The following is a 22,133-nucleotide window of genomic DNA, read 5'->3' as shown; positions in this document are numbered from 1 at the left end:
ACTTTGGTTGGGGGGCTGCCAACGAATACCAGGTGCTGTAGGCTATATTTTAGAGAAGGCAATGGCACAACACCTCTGAGTATTCATCCCCCAGGACATCTCTATTAAATTTATGGAGCCACCATATGTGAACAGGAAACTTCAAGGCACATACATTACAAATGTACATGAACATCTTCTCTGGGAATACTTCTTCTTTGCCCCTGGACTCATGTTACCATGGCAATGATGGATCCTGTTTCTTTGATGTACCAGGATGAGGTGCCTTTCTTCTCTTGCTAGCAAATGAATAAGCAGAAACAGAATCTCTCCAGTCTAGTTAAGTCCAATCTAGTTCAAGTCAAGAGATGAAGGAGGAACTTGTCAGTCATTAACACCTATCAGTGGATTAAAGAGCATGGCTACACTATTAAAGACTGATTGGCTCATATGTTCTCTTCATGACATAATGTGAAGTACTTTCTCTCCTACAAAACTGTGTTCAGGCTTACAGAGGAAGGTGTATTTTATGTGATATATGCAGTATCAGCTATCAATAGCCGGAGTGCCGTTGGAATTCCATAGACTTCTTGGTGCATTAATCAATAGCTCTGGGTTGGCTTAGATTCCATGCTGCTGAAGGCAATTGTAAGCCTTCTGATGATTTACCTCTGAACAAGAAGTGGCTTGGATTCTCTCAAACTGCCTTGGCCCTTGAGGCAGTTTCAAGGCACTGCATAAGAAAGACCTCTGCATCAAGGAATTTAGTGCTGGCTGTGCTTACCATTCCTTCATTTATAATATATCAGATACCCTGTTGTTCTCTTAACAAACAGTGTGATATATGATCATGGAAAGAGAATAAAGAAAAGTCAAGCATTTTCTTTCACTCCTAGGCTGTCCAGTACCAAAATATAAGAATCCCCTTGACTTCTTTTTGCATTTCCACAAGCCATGGCCTTTTCTGAAGATTATTGAAATGGCTGCAAATAATCATGGCTTCAGCTTCCAGGGTGAGTTACTGTTAAGATGCTCTAACTAAACCAGCCTTTGGATCTTGGTTAACCCAGAATATGCCTTCCAGAACTATGATTGGAGCTGGCTAATCAAGACAATGTAACTTGAACATTATAATGCTGTATTGCTATATTGTTTCCTGACTCACTTCAAAGAATTCTGTTTCATTTTTAAAGCCATAAATCAGGGATCAGGGTGCCACAAAAATGACTCATGAATTTGTCCAATGTTCAATATAACCAAATAAAACCTATGTATCTTCCTTAATCAAGTAACACTGATGTGTTCCAGCTACATTTGTCCAACCATTTGAAGTGCTATGTGTAGGAAAGAAGAACAAGGCCTTTGCTGTGTGTCGCAAAAACATTGAGACAGCCTATCAAAAGAAATTTGCTTTGTTTCAGCACTGCCATTGTGGTGGAAGGCTCAGTCTCAGGCAACATACCAGTCAAGATGCTATACAAAAACTGTATTCTCTTAACTGGAAACAACATGAAATTCTAAAGTTAAATAGAGCCATGAATTTAACCCCCCATCATCACCACCACACAAAAGGACATAACCATCTTCTTTACTGACTGTCAAATTCCACAGAGTTTCGAAACATTATTTTGCAGCTATAACTTCCAGAATCATGCCAGCAGTATGCTGAGCTTTTTGGAGTTGTAATCCAAAAATAGTTTTTTCAGGCTCTGAGTTTTAATTATATTTCCTTCTCCTTCTCTTCAAGGACTTTGTGTGAATGTGTGGTAATAATAATAATAATAATAATAATAATAATAATAATAATAATGACATAGCATAGCACTCTACCAAAGCTGTTTCTTAATCTGTTTAACACAGATACATGAATTATTGCTTTGAAAAATCTGTTTGTGTCATGGGAGCGCACAGCAATTGTGCACTTGTTCCAAATTCCTCTTTAATGTGACTCCGAAAGTCTGGAATGCTTCTCTTGCTGTTTTTTTGTGATCATGTCTTTTGACAAAACTGGCTGTTTACCAAACTGAAAAACAACCCCATACCCTGGGACTTGATTCTTAATACAGTATGATTAAGGCACAGCCGAGAAGACACAGAATGCTTTAACAAGGCACAAACATCCCTGCATTACTCATTGTTAGTTTTGGGTGGAATTGATTGCACTGGCAAAGTAACTTATCTATTTTAAACTGAATGGGAACCGCCATTTTACATTTTCTACTGTACTGTGGCATCTGTGGCTTGGCTCACTACTCTCCTATGCCACTGTTTGTGTTTACTGTGCTGTGTCATAGCAGTAAACACTGCTGTGTCACTCTTTCTCAGCATTGCATCTCAACACTAGTGCTACTATCTCAGTAGCTGGTTAGTTGAATTATATCATCCTTCTCCACCTAAGATCTGGGAATGCACAATTGTACATAAGGACTAATCACAGTCAGTTAATTCAACTGGATAAGCTAGTGGATCAGATAAGTTAATATATACTAATTCTGAAATATCTAGTAGATGGTGTTTTTTGAGATGTGAAGGATTGTATCTGGGACAATCAGCATGCAAAGGTCAGGTTATGCCTGTGAACTGTATGCTTGACTATCAGAACCATGAAGTTTGGGCTTCTAAAAAAAATATGGCATATTGTGCATTTTATTACATTCCAGTGACAGGATGTAAAACAAAATTCTGAGCCAGCAGGACTCCACTAATTAGGAGCAAACTTAATGGGATTTGTGTGGGGCAAACTGAGTATGAGATTTGACTTCCAAGAAAACTGTGCTGTAAGTAACCATATGCATACATTTTTATTAATGAAACCCATGCTTCTTTCCGTTTTCTCAAATGAATTTTAATATATTTATATGTGTGATGGAGAGCATAAAAAGTAACAGTGCTAAGTGAATTGATGCAGCTTGCATGAGTTTTAATGAAATCCCTTTTTCTTGCTCAACTGCTCTGACACAGCATAGCAGTGGCTTGCATTCTTGTTGTAACTTTTCAAGAACTCAGGAAACAGAAATATATATATATATATATATAGTAAACAACTTGGAATTTAAATAAATATTGAGACTGTGCATTATTTTTTTCATTGCTTTGTGCACAGATGCATAGCATTTCTGCAAAAATAATAATAAAAAATAACCAGACTGGGAAGATACAGACCATGGCTGTGCCAGAATTGCTAAACAAATTTCCATTGGAAATAAGCTTCTGTTGTACTGAGGTTGTTTTCAAACCATTTGTATTCAGTCAGCATGGCTCTACCTGGGAAGAACATTGGATGCTCTGGATGGCTGGATGTTAGTGATTCAAAGTTCTGAAACTGTTTTTTGGGGTCTTGTGAGAAGAGTGAGAGGTCACGTACCTCCCCAGTGGCAATGATATGAGCCCTCTTGTTACTTACTATAGGGCAGGGGCTCTCAAACCTGGACCCCTAGATGTAGTTGGACCTCAACTCCTATGGGCTCTAACAGCATGGTTTATGGTTAGGGATTCTGGAAATTGTCGTTCCATAATACAGGCCCAAGTTTGAGAATTATGTTATAGAAAATGTGTGTTTCCCTGTCAGGTCACCTCATATTATCTCTCTTCAGCATTTTCTCAAGTTCAGCAGCAACACTGAGTATTTGCACACATATTTACATAAGCCTTTAATCTCCAGAGTAATAAGCTGTTTCATATTAGACACTTTTGCTTCTGTTAGGTAGGCTTTGCAATCAATGGAGCTTAGTAGTCAGCATCAGTTCTTACTATTTTATGAAAACAAACTTTTGGAATTCCTTAGGAAGATTGTCTTGTATTCTGAGAACTCTACATAGAATGAAGTTTAAGGCAGAAAGGTTTTTCCATATCTATCTCCTATTGTGCCCTTAAGCATTAACAGAGGACTTTCCTGAATGACATGGGATGGGTAAGGAGGAGATACTTATGTATGATTCGGGACAATTCCACATTTCCAGTGGGAATCACCCCATTACAATTCAGTAGAGAGTGAAGAAGTATCATTCCATTCACACATCCCAGGATCAAATAGTGTGTTTTCATTCTGAAGATTTTATGAAATAAATACGCAAACCTTTTTTTAGTAGAAAGTGTCAGCTGCAAAAATGTTTTGCTATATGGATAGTAGTGGATTCCTATTGTGAGCTTAGAGTTCAAACCAAACAACAAAACTATCCAGGGTTTTTAGAACTTCTTCTTTTGGAATAAAGGCCATCTCTCCCCGCTCCCCCAAACCAGAGCAAAAATACCCTAGTATTTTGCTAACTGTAAGAACACTTTGTGCAGGAAACAAAGCAAACTGATTTTCTCCCTCTCACTTTAATATGGAAAATATATTTATGTCATTGCCATTGTTCTGTTAGGAAAGAATCTGAATGGAGATGGAAATTTGAAGATTGTAATGTAACTATAAATTTGATATTTCTAGGTGTAGTTAGGCCATCATCATGTAATTTCAGCCTATGATTTCATCTAATTGCAGTAGCTCAGCGACAGTACTCATAATTCTTAACTCTCATTACAGGCCTTTATGATGTGTGTCCCACATGTAGTCCTTCTCCTGCCTCTTTATTTTAAGGCCTTAATGCAGTCATTTTAGAAACAGCATTTGTAATATTTAAGGAGATTGTTCCCATGTGATAAATATTCAAAGTGAAATACTGGCTCATTATGAAGAAATAATGAAGCAAACACCAGAATGTTGAATTAATTTAGCCTACGTAATACACACAGAGAAAAGTGAGGCTCTGTGTTGTTTAAGCAAATAATTAGGAAAAATTTCTAACTAGGGCAGTGCTTTTCTTTTTCTTTTTTTCCAAAAGGCATAGTCAATAGCTTTAGGAAATTTTGAATTTGCTTATTCTGTGTTTTTTCTTCTTGCAGAATTATAGGCTAAGTCCCATTGTAAATCCCCACTTGCATAGATCCAGTGAATCAAACATGATATGTCATTATTGTGTAAGTTTATTATTGATTTATTTGCAAGTTGTTGCAGTGTAAGTTTATTGTGTTCTTATTGGCAAATATTTAGGGATTGCTTAAATCCAAGAATTTCAAAGCTGTATATGTCAATAAAGTGTACAACATAATCAAACTACAAGTGCACAGAACACAATGCACCAATTCCCTTTGAAGTCCAAGAAAAATATGTAGGCTTGCTCAAATAAATATATTTTAAAATATATATATTTTAAAAAATAGATTGAATGGCTTTACTCTAGTAATGACCAACAATTTGATTTCATCCTACATCTGCGATTTCTTGAATAAACCAAATAAATTATTCCCATATTGTGGGATTATCACAGAATCTGGAATTTCAGTGTCAAGTTGTAAACTGTGTACCCAAATTTGGAGACAGTAATAAAGTGTTCAGGTAGCATACCCTCCCAACATTTTGCAAGTGAAAACTGGGATGCATGTGGCCAAGTAACATCAGAGAGTGGTCATGATGGTGAAAGTTATTAATAAGGAAGAACATACATAGGAGAGGCTGCAGCAGTTTGATTTTTCCTGAATGTACCAGGAAGGGCAAGGTCCTACCTGTTCTTCTCCTCCCCATCACTGAGATCCAAACACGCTGCAGAAATAATCCAATTTGAGACTGCTTTAACTGCCTTTGCTCAATTCTGGGAACTGTAGTTTTGTGAGACATTTAGCCGCCTCTGTCAAATTGCTCTGGGTGCCACAATAAGCTGCAGTTCCCAGGATCCCCTAGCAACAGGGGAAGAGGAGGAGGTGGGGAAGAGAAGGAGGAAGAGGTACCCCCCTGTTGCCCACTTCAGTGAGAGCGGCGAGGCTGGCATGGGGAGGGCGGCGGCAAAGTGCCATTGTGCTCAATGGTGGTGTGGCCACATGGCTATACCACCATTGAGTATTATGGGACTTAGGTATCTGCAGATTTTGGTCTCTGCAGGATGTGTGTGTGTTTGGAATGGATCCCCATGGATACCGAGGGCCCACTATATATGATAATATGGATAATAGATGATACTGGTTTTTAAGAAATTATGTTTTTAGAGATTATTTATGTGCTGTCCCAATACCACAAGTATAATAAATGTATGTAGAGAGATCTTGTAGCACCTTTGAGACTAACTGAGAGGCTATACAGACCAGCAAGAAACGCCGACATCAGGCAATGGGAAAACCTCCTCTGAACAAATCTTGCCAAAAAAATCCAGTTATAGGTTCACCTTGGGGTCACTGTAAGTTGAAAATGACTTGAAGGCGTGCAACACACACACACACACACACACACACACACACACACACACTTAATAAAGAGGTGGAGTTTATCATTACCATTTATTAATGTGATTAAAGTTGTTACGATGTCAATTTATAACCACATGTTGCTATTCTTTTATTTATTAATGAGACTTCATTATTCCTGGAATGGACAGGCAGGAATTTATAGTCTGCTTGTCTCTGCTGGTCTTGGGGAATGGCACTACATTCTTTAAGCAATGAGTCACCCTGGTGCCTTCCACCAGAGTTGTCTATCGTAGGCCTGTTACAGACTGCCAAAATAAAGCTGCTTCGGGTCTCTTTGGAGGTATGCTATTTAAATGATGCATGGGTCCTAAGAGTCCGGAGGTTGTGCCAAAGCCACACTCCATTCCTAAGCACTGGAGTGCAGCTTTGGTGTGGCTTCCAGATTCTTAGGACCCATGCATAATTTAAATAGCATACCTCCAAAGAGACCCGAAGCAGCTTTATTTTGGCAGTCTGTAACAGGCCGTAGTCTGCTTGCAGAAGGTAAGGGAATTAAAGCAGTTCAGGCAAATAAACAACTGGAGTAATTTGTAGCATGATTTTTTGTATCAGCTATTCAAGATTGTGTGAGACGATAAGGCTGTTTCAAAGAGAGAGAATATAAAGGTTAGCTTTGCAAGTATTTAATATGCTCAAAGGTCTGTGGGTTTTGTTGTGCTGTGTAATCCTCACTTTAAATTCAAATGCACATTGAAGGAATTGATTTCCAGAATACTCTTAAAGTAACACAACCTCAGTGCAATCACATATATACACATGCTCTGAAAACTATACATAAGCTTTTTGATTGGTACATTTTGGGGTTCTTCATTAATTATTATTATTATTATCATCATCATTTTATTTCTTACCTACCTCTCTTCACGGCTCAAGGTGGGTTACAACAAAGTCGAAACACAATCTTTACATAAAATGCACATATTGAGCTGTGTAAAATACACATTATAAGAGATATATGCACTATTTATATTACAATACATAGAACAATAACTAAATATAAAATTCATATTTAAAATTCTTGATTAAAAACTGCCTGGATAGGCCTGCTGGAAGAGATAGGTCTTCAAATGCTTCTTATCTCTTCCGGCTGGTCATTCCACAGTCTTGGGGCAGCCGATGAGAAGGTCCTCTGGGTAACAGCTGCCAGCCAGGTTCTTGCAAGCTGCAGCAACTGCCCCCCAGAGGACCTCACTGTTTGGGGCGGATTGTATGGGAGAAGGTGATCCTATAGATAACCTGGCTTTACCACATTGATTAACCTCACCTGCACTACAGCTGGCTCTCTGGATCCATGAATTCTGTATCTACAGATTCAACCATCCACAGTTTGGAAATATTTAAAAACAAACCTCCAAAAAGTAAAGCTTGATGTTTGTCATTTTATACAAGGGACACAATTTTGCTACCCCATTGTATACACTGGGACGTGAGCATTCAGGGCCCCCCGGAATCAAAACGCAGCAGATACCAAGGGCCTACTCTATTTTTATGCCTTAGGGTTGTCAATATGGTTTGATGCCATTGGAATAAATATGTTCAGATACAATAAATCTGTTACTAAGTATCTTCATCCTTGTCCTGTGTCTTTTTTGCAAATAAAAAAACCCCCAATACAACAATCTTCTATAAGCAGTTTTAATTGCTGTTCCTTTTGGATGAGATTTTCACAGCAGTACTTACATTAGTTAACCATCCTCCATAATGACAACAACAAATAATAAAGCCACATATTTTTTCTAAGACAAGGTCTGTTATAGAGTTTTAAATTAATACAGCCCCTCTTTATGAAAGTCACAATGTTAAAAAAAAAAGCATCAGTCCTCTAAATTTACAACTGGCTCACACTTACTTTTAGTTTTTGAAGGCTACCACTCTGGCAGTCATGTCTTTGACTTGAATTTGTTGATAGGGCAAGTGCAAGCACAGGGATCACAAGGAGTTTATTATTTTTTCAATTGTCAGCATATTTTCTTTTTTTTCCCTGGAGAATGACCAGTCTAATTGGAATTCATTCGTTTATAGAAATGCCTAATAGAGTTTTTGGTGGGTCAGATTTTGACTGAAATAGAGTCAATGGAATGTGTCTTAGAAACAAAAATAGAACATACTGGCATGACTTGGGCCACGTTTATATCTTATGTTGTACTCCAGTCTTTCACAACTTAAGCCTTCCATATAGATTGGACTATACCTCCCATTAATTCAAGTCTGCATGGCCAGCGACCAATAATTATGTTGGTTGCAGTTCAAACCATTTAGACCAGGGGTAGGCAACCCTTTTGAGCCGGGGGCCGGGTTGCTGTCCCTCAGTCAACTGGGGGGCCGAAGCCAAAAAATAAATAATTAAATAATTGTTTAAAAATTAAATAAATAAATAAACCAGGACAAATGTAGGACAAAATTTTCAAATGGAGGGCACTTTTTAAATAAAAAATGGAGGACATGCGAAAAAATTTGCTGATTTTTTAAAAAATGTTAAGATAAATGCATGTTTCTGAGGCTTCTATAGACAATTGCCCCACCATGCCCCTTGCGTGAGACACCTATGGCTCCGGCAGCAATCGACAGCAGGACCGGGCTGGGGCTGGTCCCAAGGCCTCGCCGGGCTGCATCCGGCCCGCAGGCCGCAGGTTGCCTACCCCTGATTTAGACCATACCAGATTTGACATGGTTATTGTACCTCACAATGTTTATGCCATGTGAAGTGTGTTTTTTTTTTGCAGTTATTATCCTCAGTGTTGTCTAAGTGATTTTGTGATTGTCATTAAAAAAAGAATACTTTACAAATCTTAGTTTTAGAGTGGGGGAAACTGAACAGTATCTCCTTTTGAGTGTTATCAGGACCAGTCCTTAACTTATTAGAAAAATAGTTTGCGTTAAACTATTCTTGTAATTCAGATGAGTGTGTCTTTTGTGTGACTAAAATTTGAATAATGTTCATTTTGGTGTGAATTGAGGTTTTCTTTTTCTGGCAAACATGTTCGGAGAGAGGCTAAAGGAAGCAGATATGGGTTGTTAAATGGGACATCTTCCCTGTATCCTGGTTGGCAGTCCTCAGTTTGTTAGCTTAAGTATCATTTCTTTTCTTTTCACAAACAGATACCAAAACAAAGGATATGCGTGAATACCTAGGTTTGTTTTGCTTAGAGATGTAATTTAGCAACATGTTTAAACACATGACTAATTTGAGATCTTCAGGAGGTTAATTCTGTTGATTAATAATGTATTTAAACTCATACAAATGGTTCAGTACTTTGCTGAGTTGCTTTTTTGGTAGAAAGAGAGCAAAAAGAATTATGACATGATATGGCAATATGTATACTAGGCATGTTGTCTTGGGCTTGGTCATGGCTAGGAAACGGAGGAGTTCTGTAATATATTGTGACTTATAAAATCAGGGGAAGTACTTTCTCTGGCTGAAGGATATTGTCTTGTTTGAGAAATGTATCTTTTAACTGAGGCCATTTTTTCAAGCTTCTGAAATAAACAAAATATAACCTCCTACTCTATCTGTAAGGCACAGTGTGACAAGCTGAATATCCACTTCGCATAACCTCCAACATTTCACAGATGAAAAATTGGACACGTAGCTGAACTACTTCAGAATGTGGTCACGATAGCAAATGTTATTAAGAAAAAAGAACATACAAGCTAGGGTAGGCTGTAGCATTTTGCCTTTGATTGAGTCTACTGGGAAGGGCCTCCTTATCTCCCTCCTGCTAAGTTAACTGAGTGCACTCTGAACTCAGTTGCAGCAATAGAGGTTAGTCGACTAGAAAGAGGGAAAGTAGGAGAACAAAATTGGAACATTTTAAAAGCAGCTGGAAAAGTAAGAAAGCAGAGGATTAATCCAATTTAGGACTGTCCCCGCCAAATCAGAACAGTTGGAAGATATGTCTTCCGATGATTATTGGGCTGTGTTTCACATGCTTGGGAACCATTTCATTCTGCTGCCTGCCTAGGCATGGTTTCCTTGATTCATGAGCTCAGTGAAAAAGTCTCCATTACACTCCATCTCTAGCCCAACTGAAAAGCAGTTAGTCAGAATTCACCTGGAGAATTAACATACTCCTTGAAGCTAGTTGACTGATGGACAAACAGGAATAAGGATAGGATTCTTATTCCCACATTCTATGTTTCTTCAACATGAAAAAACAAAAACAAAATGAAACTACAGGTTTATCCTGTGGCATAGGTGTGTCCCAGTAAGGCTGTGAATGAATAAACACAGGACATTGTGACCTTGGAAACTTGGAATCTTGCATGAATTCATCATATTGGTTTCTACCATGTTATGTTACTTTGTCATTGTCTAGTTTCAAATCAGCAGGCTTTTGCCAATATATGATATTTTAGAGTAGTAGTACAAAAACTGTTGTTGTTGTTTGTTGCTCTGTTTCTCAGTAGGCTTCCCCCTTTTTTCATGCTTTGGCATGACTTTAATCCATAAAATGAAATGGAGCTGATCCCGATAGCAAACTACCTTGACAGATTTAGGGTGCTACAGATTTAGGGTGAGTGAAAGGCTGCACAAGTTACTAGTCTTTCATTAGTTTCTTGCCAAACTTGTAGTGGGGGGAGTGAATAAAAAAAACACTGCAGAAGAAGCCAACAGCTTAATCTTTTCAATTTATGTTAAAAATAAAGATAAAAGGACAAGTTTCTTGACATAAGTCAGGAGTTATGATCCTGAATGGTAGAGAGTGTCATTACATAAGCTGTTTTCCTCATATATATTTTTATCTTGCCAGTTGAAGTTGCCTTTTGGGCCTGTGGGTGATAGTGTAGGAGTTGCTTGTGGCTCAGTTTGTGTCTCTGGAGACGGCAGAGATAATCAAAAGATTTTCTACAGAAAATCTTTTAAAAGGACATTGTGTGGAATTGCATTAATAAAGAACTATAAGTTTGCACAATTTTCTGAGCAGAGGAGTGTATTGCTATTACATAGCTATTCGCTGGTTCTGTTTTTAAGTTTTCGTAAATAAATGTAAGTTTATGTATTCTTATTGTTGTGGAGGATTGTGCATGAGGGAAACAAGAGAGAGAGAGAGAGAGAGAAGAAAACAGATTGAATGTCTCTGAATGTACATCTGCTGTAAGCTATAGAACTAGCTAGATGTTACATCTTAGCCACACTGTCCAAGGCTTGGTGAGTAAAGGGACAACAATACATATATTCTAACTGCTTTTTATTGTTGGCAGTTGAGTGGTTGAACCTAAAAGCCAAAATAATTCACATCTCAATGTTGGTGTAAGAGATTACTGCCCTCTATTACACTGCCACAAGGCTCCCATCCTCATGCAAGCACAAACACAGTGGCACCCATTAGCACAGTAGTGATAGCTCTCCTCCCATTCCTCTAGGTAGCACCATTGTGAAGTTCATTGTTATGTGTGTCCCAGTCATTTCTGATTCATTGTGACCCTAAGGCTATCAGGGTGTTTTCCTGGCAAGAGTTGTTCAGAGGTGGTTTGCTCTTGCCTTCCACTAAGGCTGAGAGAGTGTTTGCCCAAGGTTACCAGGTTGGTTTCCATGGCTGAGCAGGGATTCAAACCCTTGTCCCACAGACAAGCCTCTACACCACACTGGTTCACTGTTGTGGAATAGATGGGTCTTATGTGATCCAGCTAAAAGACATTGTGATTACAGTATGTGGGAGTCAGTAACAGCCTTTTAACTTTATCTTGAGTACTGTATCTCATCTCTATAACTGCAAAGATGAATGTATTTATTTTGCTGTTTATGCCTGGCCAAAGACCTATAAAGGCCGTCAGAATAATTTACAAGAGACCATTAAAATATGCAACCACAGTAAATAAAACACATTAAAATTCATCAATCTGTATTAAATAATTAATTAAAAATAGCAAAACAAAACTTCATAAAATCACCTTTGAGCAGTGGACAATCTATTAATTTTTTTAAAAATAGCTTGATATTTAAATATTCACTGAATGGAAAAAAAAGTTCTTTAACATGTGACAAAACTCACCTTCCATGTTTTATTGAGTGTCACTATATAGAAAATTCTGTTCTTGTCTTCAGAACTTTCTGTGCGGGTTAATTTTGGATTAATGCTCAATGCGCCCGACATCATCTGAAGACGATCCGCTTTGCCGGCTTTTCCCCTTCTCTGTCCAGCGAGCCCCTGACGTCGTCTGAAAAAAGATCCCACTGTTGCAGGATTTTCCTGATTTAACTCCTTTTTTGCATGGGATAAACTCCTGGTGTAAACTCCATGGAGAAATAAAAGGCAACAGATTAACACTGCCACGATGTTGTATGTGACCCGCTTCGTCCAAGCCCCATTGAACTCCCAGAGTGCATCTGGGAGTTTAAAACATCACAGAAATTGCACGCTGATATTATTCAGTGAGATGAGATTACTTTGCATAGCCTTTCAAAAGCCATACCCTTCTCGTCTCCCTATGAAGATAATGAATTCTATTTCCCTTGATTTTGCATACCAGGGCTATTTTTTTTTTTAAATGATCATAGTGTGTAACACGTGCAAGACAAGGTGGTCCCAGCGTTAGTCCATGAACTAGGCTGTCAGTCCTGACAAACTTTCTTGGAAGAAAGAAAGAACTAATAGTAACTATGGGTCGGAGAGGGGAATGCATCCCATATCAGATATTTGAAATAATTGCGATTATAACAACTGAAAAAGGAGAACAAATGCTGTGGTTTGAATGGTTTACTGTTACTGTATTGTGTGAGACTCATCCCAGTCCTGACTATGTCAAAGTCCTGGGGTTTTTCACTGTATTCAATGTATAAACTGATAGAATAATTTCTCTTATGGCCTAATTTTATCCTACCAATGTAACATATATAGACATGTTTAATTCTCTCCCTCCCTTCCTTCAACTACTGATAAACCACGGTCATCTCACAAAAGGAAAAGGGCGCTCAACCTGGGATAATGGAGCAGAGGACCGAATTGGGGAATTTCAGTACAGACTAAGTAAGGAGGTAGTAGAGGAATATCTTGTCTCTAAATGATATAAATCTCCAGGACAGATGAACTACATCCAAGGGTATTAAAAGAACCTGGCCGGTGTAATATCGGAGCCATTGGCAATGATCTTGGAACTCCTGGAGAACAGGAGAAGTCGCAGCAGACTGGAGGAGGGCAAACGTCCCCATATTCAAAAGGGGAAAAAAGAGGATCCAAAACCAATTATCATCCAGTTAGTTGAATCCCATACCAGGCAAGATTCTAGAGCAGATCATTAAAAGAGAGTCTGTGAACATCTAGAAGGCAATGCCATAATCCACAAAAGTCAACACGGGTTTCAGAGAAAGAAGTCATGCCAGACAAAATTAATCTCTTCTCTTGATAAAGTTACTAGCTTGGTAGATGAAGGAAAGCTGTAGATATTATATATCTTGATTTCAGTAAGGCTTTTGAAAGTTTCCCATGACATTCTGTAACAAGTTAGTTAAATGTGGGTAGACCAGGCACACTGTTACATGGTTTGTATTGGTTGAGCTGACCTCCCGACCAAAGGGTGCTCACCCAAGGCTCTGTTTCATCCTGGGAGAGAAGTGACCGTGGGGTCCCCGGGTTCTGTCCTGGCCCCGTGTTACTCAACCTCTTGTATCAATGACCTGGATGACAGAATTGGGGCATCACTTATCAAATTTGCAGATGACCACCATTAGGAGGAGTAGGCTAACTCCAGGGACCGAGATCAACATTCAAGATGACCTGAATACTCAGAAAGTTGGGCCACAGCTAACAACTGAACTTCACAGGAGAATGCATGGTCCTGCACTTGGGTGAATAAATGCCAGATATAGGTGGAGACTGCTGACGTGAGACCTGTTTGTGAACAGGGATCTGGGAGTCCAAGTAGACCCCAAGCTGAGCATGAGTGAACAGTTTGATGCGGCAGCTCAAAAGGCCAATGCACTTTTAGGCTGCATCAATAAGAGTAGTCGTTGTAATCAAGGGAAGTTAGTGCCACTCTATTCTGCTTAGTCGGCCCCACCTGGACTTTGGTGTCCAGTTCCGTGGGCGCCACAATTCAAAAAGGATGTTAAAAAACGGACGTGTCCAAAGGAGGGCAAGTCAATGGTGAAAGGTTAGAAACGCATGTCCTATGAGGAACGCCTTAAGGAGCTGGGGATGTTTAGCCTGGAGAGAGAGGTTAAGAGGGTGATATGATAGCCCTGTTTAAACTTGAAGGGATGCCATACTGAGAGGGGAGCTGACTTGTTTTCACTTGCTCCAGAGACTAGGACCCGGAGCCAATGGATGCAAGCTACAAGAAAGAGATTCCACTCAAACATTAGGAGAACCTTCCTGACAGTAGGCTGTCCGACAGTGGAACACTCCCTCGGAGTATAAGGTCTCCTTCCTTGGACGGTCTTTTAAACAGAGGTTAGAGGGCCATCTGTCGGAAATGATTTGATTTGGATTCTGCATGGCAGGGGGTTGGACTGGATGGCCCTTGCGGTCTCTTCCAACTCTATGATTCTATGATCCCACAGAGCCATCCCATGCTTCATAGCGAGCAGACCAGCTTTGAGAAGTGTATGGTTATGTCCCATAACCAGATGTGAAATAATGATGTTAGCACTGAAATCCACCAGCGTCCTCCATGAGTTTTAGTGCTGATGTCATTTTCTCTCAAGCTGTGGGGATTTAGCCAAGCATTTCTCCAGTCCTATCTGCTCTTTGCAATGGAATGACCATGTGGATCAGTTTCCAGGGTGGAGAGAGACCCTCTGGATACTGTGGTAAGAGGAAGGGAATAGCAGTCCCTGCAGTGCCCAAAAAAGGACATCTGCATGCCTAAGGGAAACTTAACTGTGAAGATGTCCCTAACAGAATTCTGATCAATGTAATTAGGCAGTAGTTTACCCAGAAAAGGAGGTAGTTCTGTCTACCCATTTTATACATTTATCTCTTACATGCATTTTCCTTCTTTGCTTAGAAGAAAAGGAAGATGAGAAATGTTGCAAAATATGGAAGAAATGATACTCCTGTTCACCTTCTAAACTTTTATTTCCACTGTACCCTGTGTTTCTTTTGCCTATTTTTCTTATAGACTACAGACTAGTAGTGCTTACAGTATCTGTGATTGTTGCAAAATGCAGCTACAACCTTTACTTTATTAGCCACTTACATCCTACCAGCTGTGTTCCCTGCTTCTTCCATTCCCTTTTTCTTTCACCAATTGACTCCATTGGCTTCTGATTATACTTTTTGGAATAGGACATGTACCTCTGCGGGATGCCCCCCCCCCCCAAAAAAAAGATATTTTGGTTTCCTGAAGTTCCTCTGAAACTAAATCTCAAGGGACATCAGTGTCTGTCAGCAGTGTTGAAATCACCAGGGAGGTTTAGGGGAAGGAAATGTCCTCCATCTGTCTCTCAGAGTAGGTTATGTCCCCAAGGTAACCAAGATGATTTCAGTATCAAATAGAGGCATATCTAAATTTCTCCTCTGTAAAGACTTGGGAGAAGATAAAATAGGTTATAAGAGAGCTCATTATCAAGAAATGATGCCACAAACAGTTTATCTTAATCTACATGATCAGATTTTCCAGGAAACAATACCATGTTTAATTGTGCCACCGTGAGTTGCTTTGTAAAAGCAATTATATTCCTTTTAATTGAGAGTGTGTATTTCGTATTTTTATTTTACTTTGTATTATATACTGGCATCTCCTGTTTGCAGAATAGCAAATTATGGTGCGTTACAGACCACCCATTTGGGGCGGCCTGTTCCCGCCCCTTTCCCCGACGGATCGGGGCCTCAGCTGCCACAGCGGCAACCCTGAGGCCCCGATACGCCACTTTTCCAGGCCGCGGGAAGCAGCAAAAGGCCGCTTCCCATGGCCTGGAAAGGGGTGTCCTTGGGGCTTCAAGCCCCAAGGACACCTCAACAGAGGCGGGGAAAGGAGAAAGGGGCCACTCGGCCCCTTTCTCTTTTGTGATGCTGGCGCAGCTGTGTAAAGGCGGCGCCAGCACCACAAACCCAGGAAGGAGCTCCGTTTCGGAGCTCCTTCCTGCACCGCAGAAAGGGCACCACGGGCACCCTTTCGCGGCGCCAGGATGTCACATCCGCGCCGCCCTGTTTGAAGGCGGCGCGGTCATGATGTCGTAATGGCGGCACCCATGTAGAATGGGTGCTGCCATTTTATACATACTGTGTACGCACTAGGGTTGGGGGCGTCTGAAAGAGACTCCCCCGAGAAACCCTAGTACATACAGAGTACATACTAAAAGGCCCTTCTGGAAAGGGCCTATGTTATATTATGTCAAATATTATTCAGGATCTTGAAGGTTTTTGTAATAAATTAAAAGGAAAAGCTCAACTATTGATATGTGAAGTCCCAGTAAAAGTATTGCACTTGAATAATGTCATAGATTATTCATGACCCGTCACACGGTTAGTACTTTTTGCATTTCAAAAACGTGTTGTTGTTGTTGCTGTTGTTTTGAATACTCCAGCCATTTGAGTGATTCTTTTGCAGAAAACAGAAGCATACATAATTATGGTATCTTGCCTCCTAGCTCAGGAAAGACAACTCCTCACTCACTGTTCTTCAAAAACTCTTAATGGGAGCTCCTTCTTCACTTTCGTTACTATTGATGCTATATCCTAAACATGGCCTCTTGTGCTGCTGTAGACAGGCTGTTCTTTAAAGGCAAGAGAGAGAGAGAGAGAACCACATCATTTCTGGATATGTTTAGCCTGTGGCAGGGAAGGTTAAGAGGTGATATGGTAGCCCAGTTTAAGTATTTGAAGGGATGTCATATTGAGGATGAAACGAGTTTGTTTTCTGCTGTTCCAGAGACTAGGACACAAAGTAATGGATTCAAACTACAGGAACAGAGATTCCACCTAAACATTTGGAAGAACTTCCTGACAGTAAGAGCTGTTTGATGGTGGGATATGCTGCCTTTGGGTGTAGCAGAGTTTCCTCTTGAGGTTTTTAAACAGAGGTTGGATGGCCATCTATTCAGGTTGCTTTGATTGCATATTCCTGTGTGGCAGGGGATTGGACTAGGTGGTCCTTGTAGTCTCTTTCAGCTCTATGATTTTAGAATTACTACCAGGATAAATAAAACACAAATGATTTTGAGTCTGAATTAACATTCTCACATATTAGTGATATATACATGTCTGTCCCTGCTTTCCACTCCACTATATGCATCTGGGGAAGTAGACTGAAGTCTACGAAATCTCATGCTGCCAACTTCTTTATTAGTCTTAAAGGTGCTACAAGATCTCTCTACATACTGATTCTACAAACTAACATGGCTATATCTTTGGATAAATAAAAGTTCTAGTTGTAATGTTTTTTTATTTTCTTCTTTTACAGAAGCACCACTGAAACCAGAAGAAAACCCAGATGAGGCTTTCACTGACTCTTCCCTTTTTGCTCACTGGGGCCAGGACCTTAGCCCTGAGAACAGACGTGTTGCCCTTAAACAGTTCCAGTACTATGGCTACAATGCATACCTGAGTGATCGTCTTCCCATGGATAGACCATTGCCTGACTTTAGACCGAATGGGTAAGGCTGACCTTCCACTAGGCTGAATCAGTGTTGTATGTTGTCTTCCATGTCAGTAGGTTCATGAATTCAATCTGGGTTTTGTTCCAAACTTTAAATAGATTCAGATCCTTAGATAGTTGTTTTAAAGTAAGGACTTAAGCCAATAACAAACTGCAGAAAAAACCATTTTGAGACTACTACTTTAACAGCCCTGGCTTAATGGTAGAGAGTTCTGGGAACTGTAGTTAGCCTTCTCTATCAGAGAGCTCTGGTGCCACAATAAATTACAATTCCCTAGCACTGAGCCAGGGCAATTAACACAGTCTCAAACTGGATTATTTCTGCAGCGTGTTTGGGACCTTAAAATTGGAGCATGTTCACTACCCCTCCATCATGGATGTTTACAGCACCACGTTCTTTAGGAAAATTTTGGCTGTATTTGTATGTATTTTAATTTTTGTAAATCACCTTGAGTCCCAGGCTCAACAACAACAATCTTTACCTTAATCGTGTTCACAATCTTCTAAATTGTAATCTCAGTAATTGTCCATAGTAGAATGGATGACATTTCATGTAAAAAAATGTGCATTACGTGTAACTTTGTTTTAAGGACACTCCAAATGGAAAATATATGCAGCTAGAAATCCTAACCTGGATTTCTAATTTATTTACAATTTTTTTTTAGCATCAGGTTTCTGTATTCTATTCTGTATTCTATTCAAACATTTTTTATTCTGACATTTTGAAAAGAATGAATAGTAAAAAGATAGTAGAGTGCCAATACTAGGTAAAGTTTTTAGGACTCACATAACATGCAGTGGGTAGTCCTCATCAACTAAGACTCAATTTGAAGATATGATCATCATATTTCATACCCAATGTGGATAGGTAAGGAGCCTATTGGGATCAGGCCCAGGAAGAACAGATGTAGAACCCTCAGCGACCTGCTGGGACAAATTGACAAGGCAGTTTGAGGAAAAAGTTGCTTATATCCACACTTACTGAAGAGTCTGGAGAGGTGCCTAGTGCTCCATCTGTTCAGGCTTTCAGGAATCTGTGTCAGTTACTGTAGCCTGACTGTGTGGACAAGACAGTTAAATTAGTCTTTCCACCATATATAAGCTTGACCCTTGCCCATTTTGGCTGATAAGCAGAGGTGGATTGATTGGGCGGATCCAAGGGATAGTAAAGGAAGTGCTGCTGTTTTCAATGAGGTTGTAGTGCACCCTCTTTTGAAGCAGTCCTCTCTGGACCCATGTGTAAATGGGAACTGCTACCCCATCACTAAGGGGCTAAACACACTGGCAAAAAGAGCTGGCTTCCCAGCGGCTTGGGGGAACTCCATCCCAAGCCAGTGTCACACCACATGCCCAACCAGATGGCGGGCAGCGTTTCACCGGTGCACTGTTTAGACTCCACATGCAGCCAAAAATGCAGAAAACTCACCACTGCCATGGCAAAGGCACCTTTTTCCTGGTCCCTAACAGAATTCCCACTTCCCGCTGCTTCTTTTTGCACCCTACCATTTCCTTCTTCTTCCTTTTGCTGCGGACATATCCAAAAAGCCCTTTTTATTGTTCTTAACCTCTCTAGCAAGCCTGAGTTCAGTCTGTGCTTTAGGTTTACTGACTTTACCCCTACACAGGATAGCTATTTGTTTGAATTCCCCTTTGGTGATTTCCCCGTTTTTTATATTTCTTATACATGTTCCATTTAAAACTGAGCTCAGTTGAAAGTTCCTTAGTCATCCATCCTGGTTTCTTGAGACATCTCCCATTTTTCTTCCTCATTGGAACTGTCTAAAATTGTGCCTTCAGTATCTCCCCCTTGAGAAACTCCCATCCATCTCGAACTCCTTCTCTTTTAGTTAGTATTCTTGACCATGGGATCACCTCCAGTATTTCTCTAAGTTTACTGAAATTCACTCTCTTAAAGTTTAGAATGCATTTCTGACTATTCCTGGTTTCTCCTTTCCATTGTATAAGAAACTCCAGGATTATATGGTCACTCCCACCTAAGGATCCCACCACTTGCACTCAATTAACTAGGTCATCTCTGTTGGTTAGGATCAGATTCAAAATAGCTGATCCCCTTTTTGCTTCTTCCACTGCTTTTGACTGATTCAAATTTATAGACAAACTATGTTTAATACCAACTAAGTGTGTAAATCAAGCCTACTTTAAATCTTGATTTAAAATCTGGATTTTTTTCCCAATAAAAAATCCTGAACAATGTTGGAATGGGTCACAGTCAGGGGTCATATTGACACATGGCTTGTTCATCCTCCCACATTAGGATGTACCTTAGATATTGAATTTCAGCTGAAGATAAGGTGTGCCTGCCCCCTTTCACCTATGCAAAAAAGCTTCCCCTTTTGATGGCAGTTTACAGGGTTAGTAGAGGAGATGTTCCTTTCTACTCTCCTGTACCCAGGTCATGTTGAACTCTAAACATTACTAATATCAAAACATTTTATTTTGTTGGGCTCTAGGACCCTTGTTTTTCATATCTGTTTCATATATAAGTTTGAGGTGAACTTAAGTACACCTCAGTTTTTATAATACAACAACACAATTTTTCTTCCCTTAACTTCTTTGTTAAAGTGATTGTTTCAATGATTATCACAATGATTCATCACTTTTTTTTAAAAAAAAAGATCCTCATTGTAAAAGTGATCATCATAGCATTCAGTCCATCAAATGGGAGCCTCATGGATCAAAAGTAGCTGAACTTTATTCAACAGCCATGCTTGGTGAATTGTATGTTGGCTCTTAAAGAACACATTCAAAATAAAGCACAACATTCAGTCTGTGTGCAATGTATACACACACTGTGTGACAGAGTATTTGAAGCCATCTTCTATTACATCTTCATTCTAACAGCATAATTATGATTAGCCTTTTAAATTGTAAATTATGGTTGGGGGGGGCTTCAACCGGGACATTTCTGCTTCAATGCATATCTGTCTACTCTTATTTTCCATATAAAATGATGCTCCCCAAGGATTTCATGTTATTATTTTATGTATATAAGGGCAAAAAATTTAAAAGAGAGAGAAAGGAAAAACCTGTAGCTAGAAGAGGATATTACAACTGAGATTTTTTTTTAAAAAAAATCACAGTAATTATTTTGGCTATAACTGAAAATGTAGGCTTCAGAGAAATAAGCAGAAGATTCTGTAAAGAAAACCATGTACCATAGGAAGGGTAATCTATCCAGTTTCCAAATACAGGTTGAGTTTCCCTAATCTGAAATGCTTGGGACCAGAAGTGTTTTGGATTTCAAAGTTTTTTGGAATTTGGAATAGTTGCATATACAGTGAACCTTTTTTTTTTAACGTGGGGGATCCGTTCTGAACCCCCCCATGTAAAAAAATGCATATGCTCAAGCCCCATTGAAAGTAATGGGGCTAGTGCATGAGGCGCATGCGCCTCGGGCGTGCACCCCATTCAACTAAATGGGACGCGCCACCCCGCGCGCTCCCTCGTGGCTTTCAGTGTATAACTTGGGTGCACTGTGTACAATGAGATATCTTGCAGATGGGACCCAGGTCTAAATGGGGAAAAAATCATTTATGTTTCATATACATCATATACACATAGTCTGAAGGTAACTTTATACACAATATTTTAAATAAGTTTGTACTTCAAACATAGTTTGTGTACATTGAACCCGGTGGAAGCAAAGATCTCTCCACCATCTGCCAGTGAATGCTGGGCTGAGTGAGTGTTTGCTGCCTTCCTTCCACCTGGGCTCCACCCATGCCACAGCCCCTGGACTTAAGGAGGAAGACTGACCCTCCTTCCCTCCTCTTCACCATCTGCCAGTGAATGCTGGGCTGAGGGAGTGTTTGCTGCCCTCCTTCCACCTGGGCTTCACCCATGCCTCAGATCCTGGACTTAAAGAGGAGTCTTGTCTCCTCCCCACCCCCCACCCCCGTTTTTTTTCTCTTTTATATAGTTTATATTGGATTTTAGTACTGAGATATGGGGGGGTTGAGAAAGGGGATTATTTTCTTTTCACTTGTTTTTACTTATTACTTGTTTGTATTTTGCTTTGTTAACTTTATTGTCATAATTACTATGTATTTTTATTTTATTTTTTGCCATTTGAACCTGTGTTGAGGAACTGGGAAAGGGATTAATTATTAATTTCATTAGATTGTAATGTTTTTATTTTCTTTGATTGTTATTGTATCTGTTTATAGATTTTATTCACTTAATTTTTTTATGCATTCTATGTGTTTTGTAATTTTGTAATTGTAATGCTGTAAACCGCTTTGATCTTCTTGGAAAGGCAGTATATAAATAATAATAATAATAATAATAATAATAATAATAATAATAATAATAATAAT

The 22,133-nt window shown here is 39.5% G+C and overlaps 1 protein-coding gene across 3 annotated transcripts in view; it reads left to right on the top strand.

Moving 5' to 3' along the window:
* GALNT18 (polypeptide N-acetylgalactosaminyltransferase 18) overlaps window positions 1-22,133 on the top strand; it is a 418,358-nt gene that overhangs the window by 199,476 nt on the left and 196,749 nt on the right. For all 3 annotated transcript variants that reach the window (XM_042446014.1, XM_042446013.1, XM_042446015.1), the window contains exon 2: window positions 17,602-17,794. In XM_042446014.1, the coding sequence (XP_042301948.1) occupies window positions 17,602-17,794 (193 nt within the window). The remainder of the gene's footprint in view (window positions 1-17,601; window positions 17,795-22,133) is intronic.

The sequence above is a fragment of the Sceloporus undulatus genome, chromosome 1, assembly GCF_019175285.1.
Source record: "Sceloporus undulatus isolate JIND9_A2432 ecotype Alabama chromosome 1, SceUnd_v1.1, whole genome shotgun sequence".
Taxonomy (NCBI): domain Eukaryota; kingdom Metazoa; phylum Chordata; class Lepidosauria; order Squamata; family Phrynosomatidae; genus Sceloporus; species Sceloporus undulatus.
This window is presented reverse-complemented; position numbering and strand designations above follow the sequence as displayed.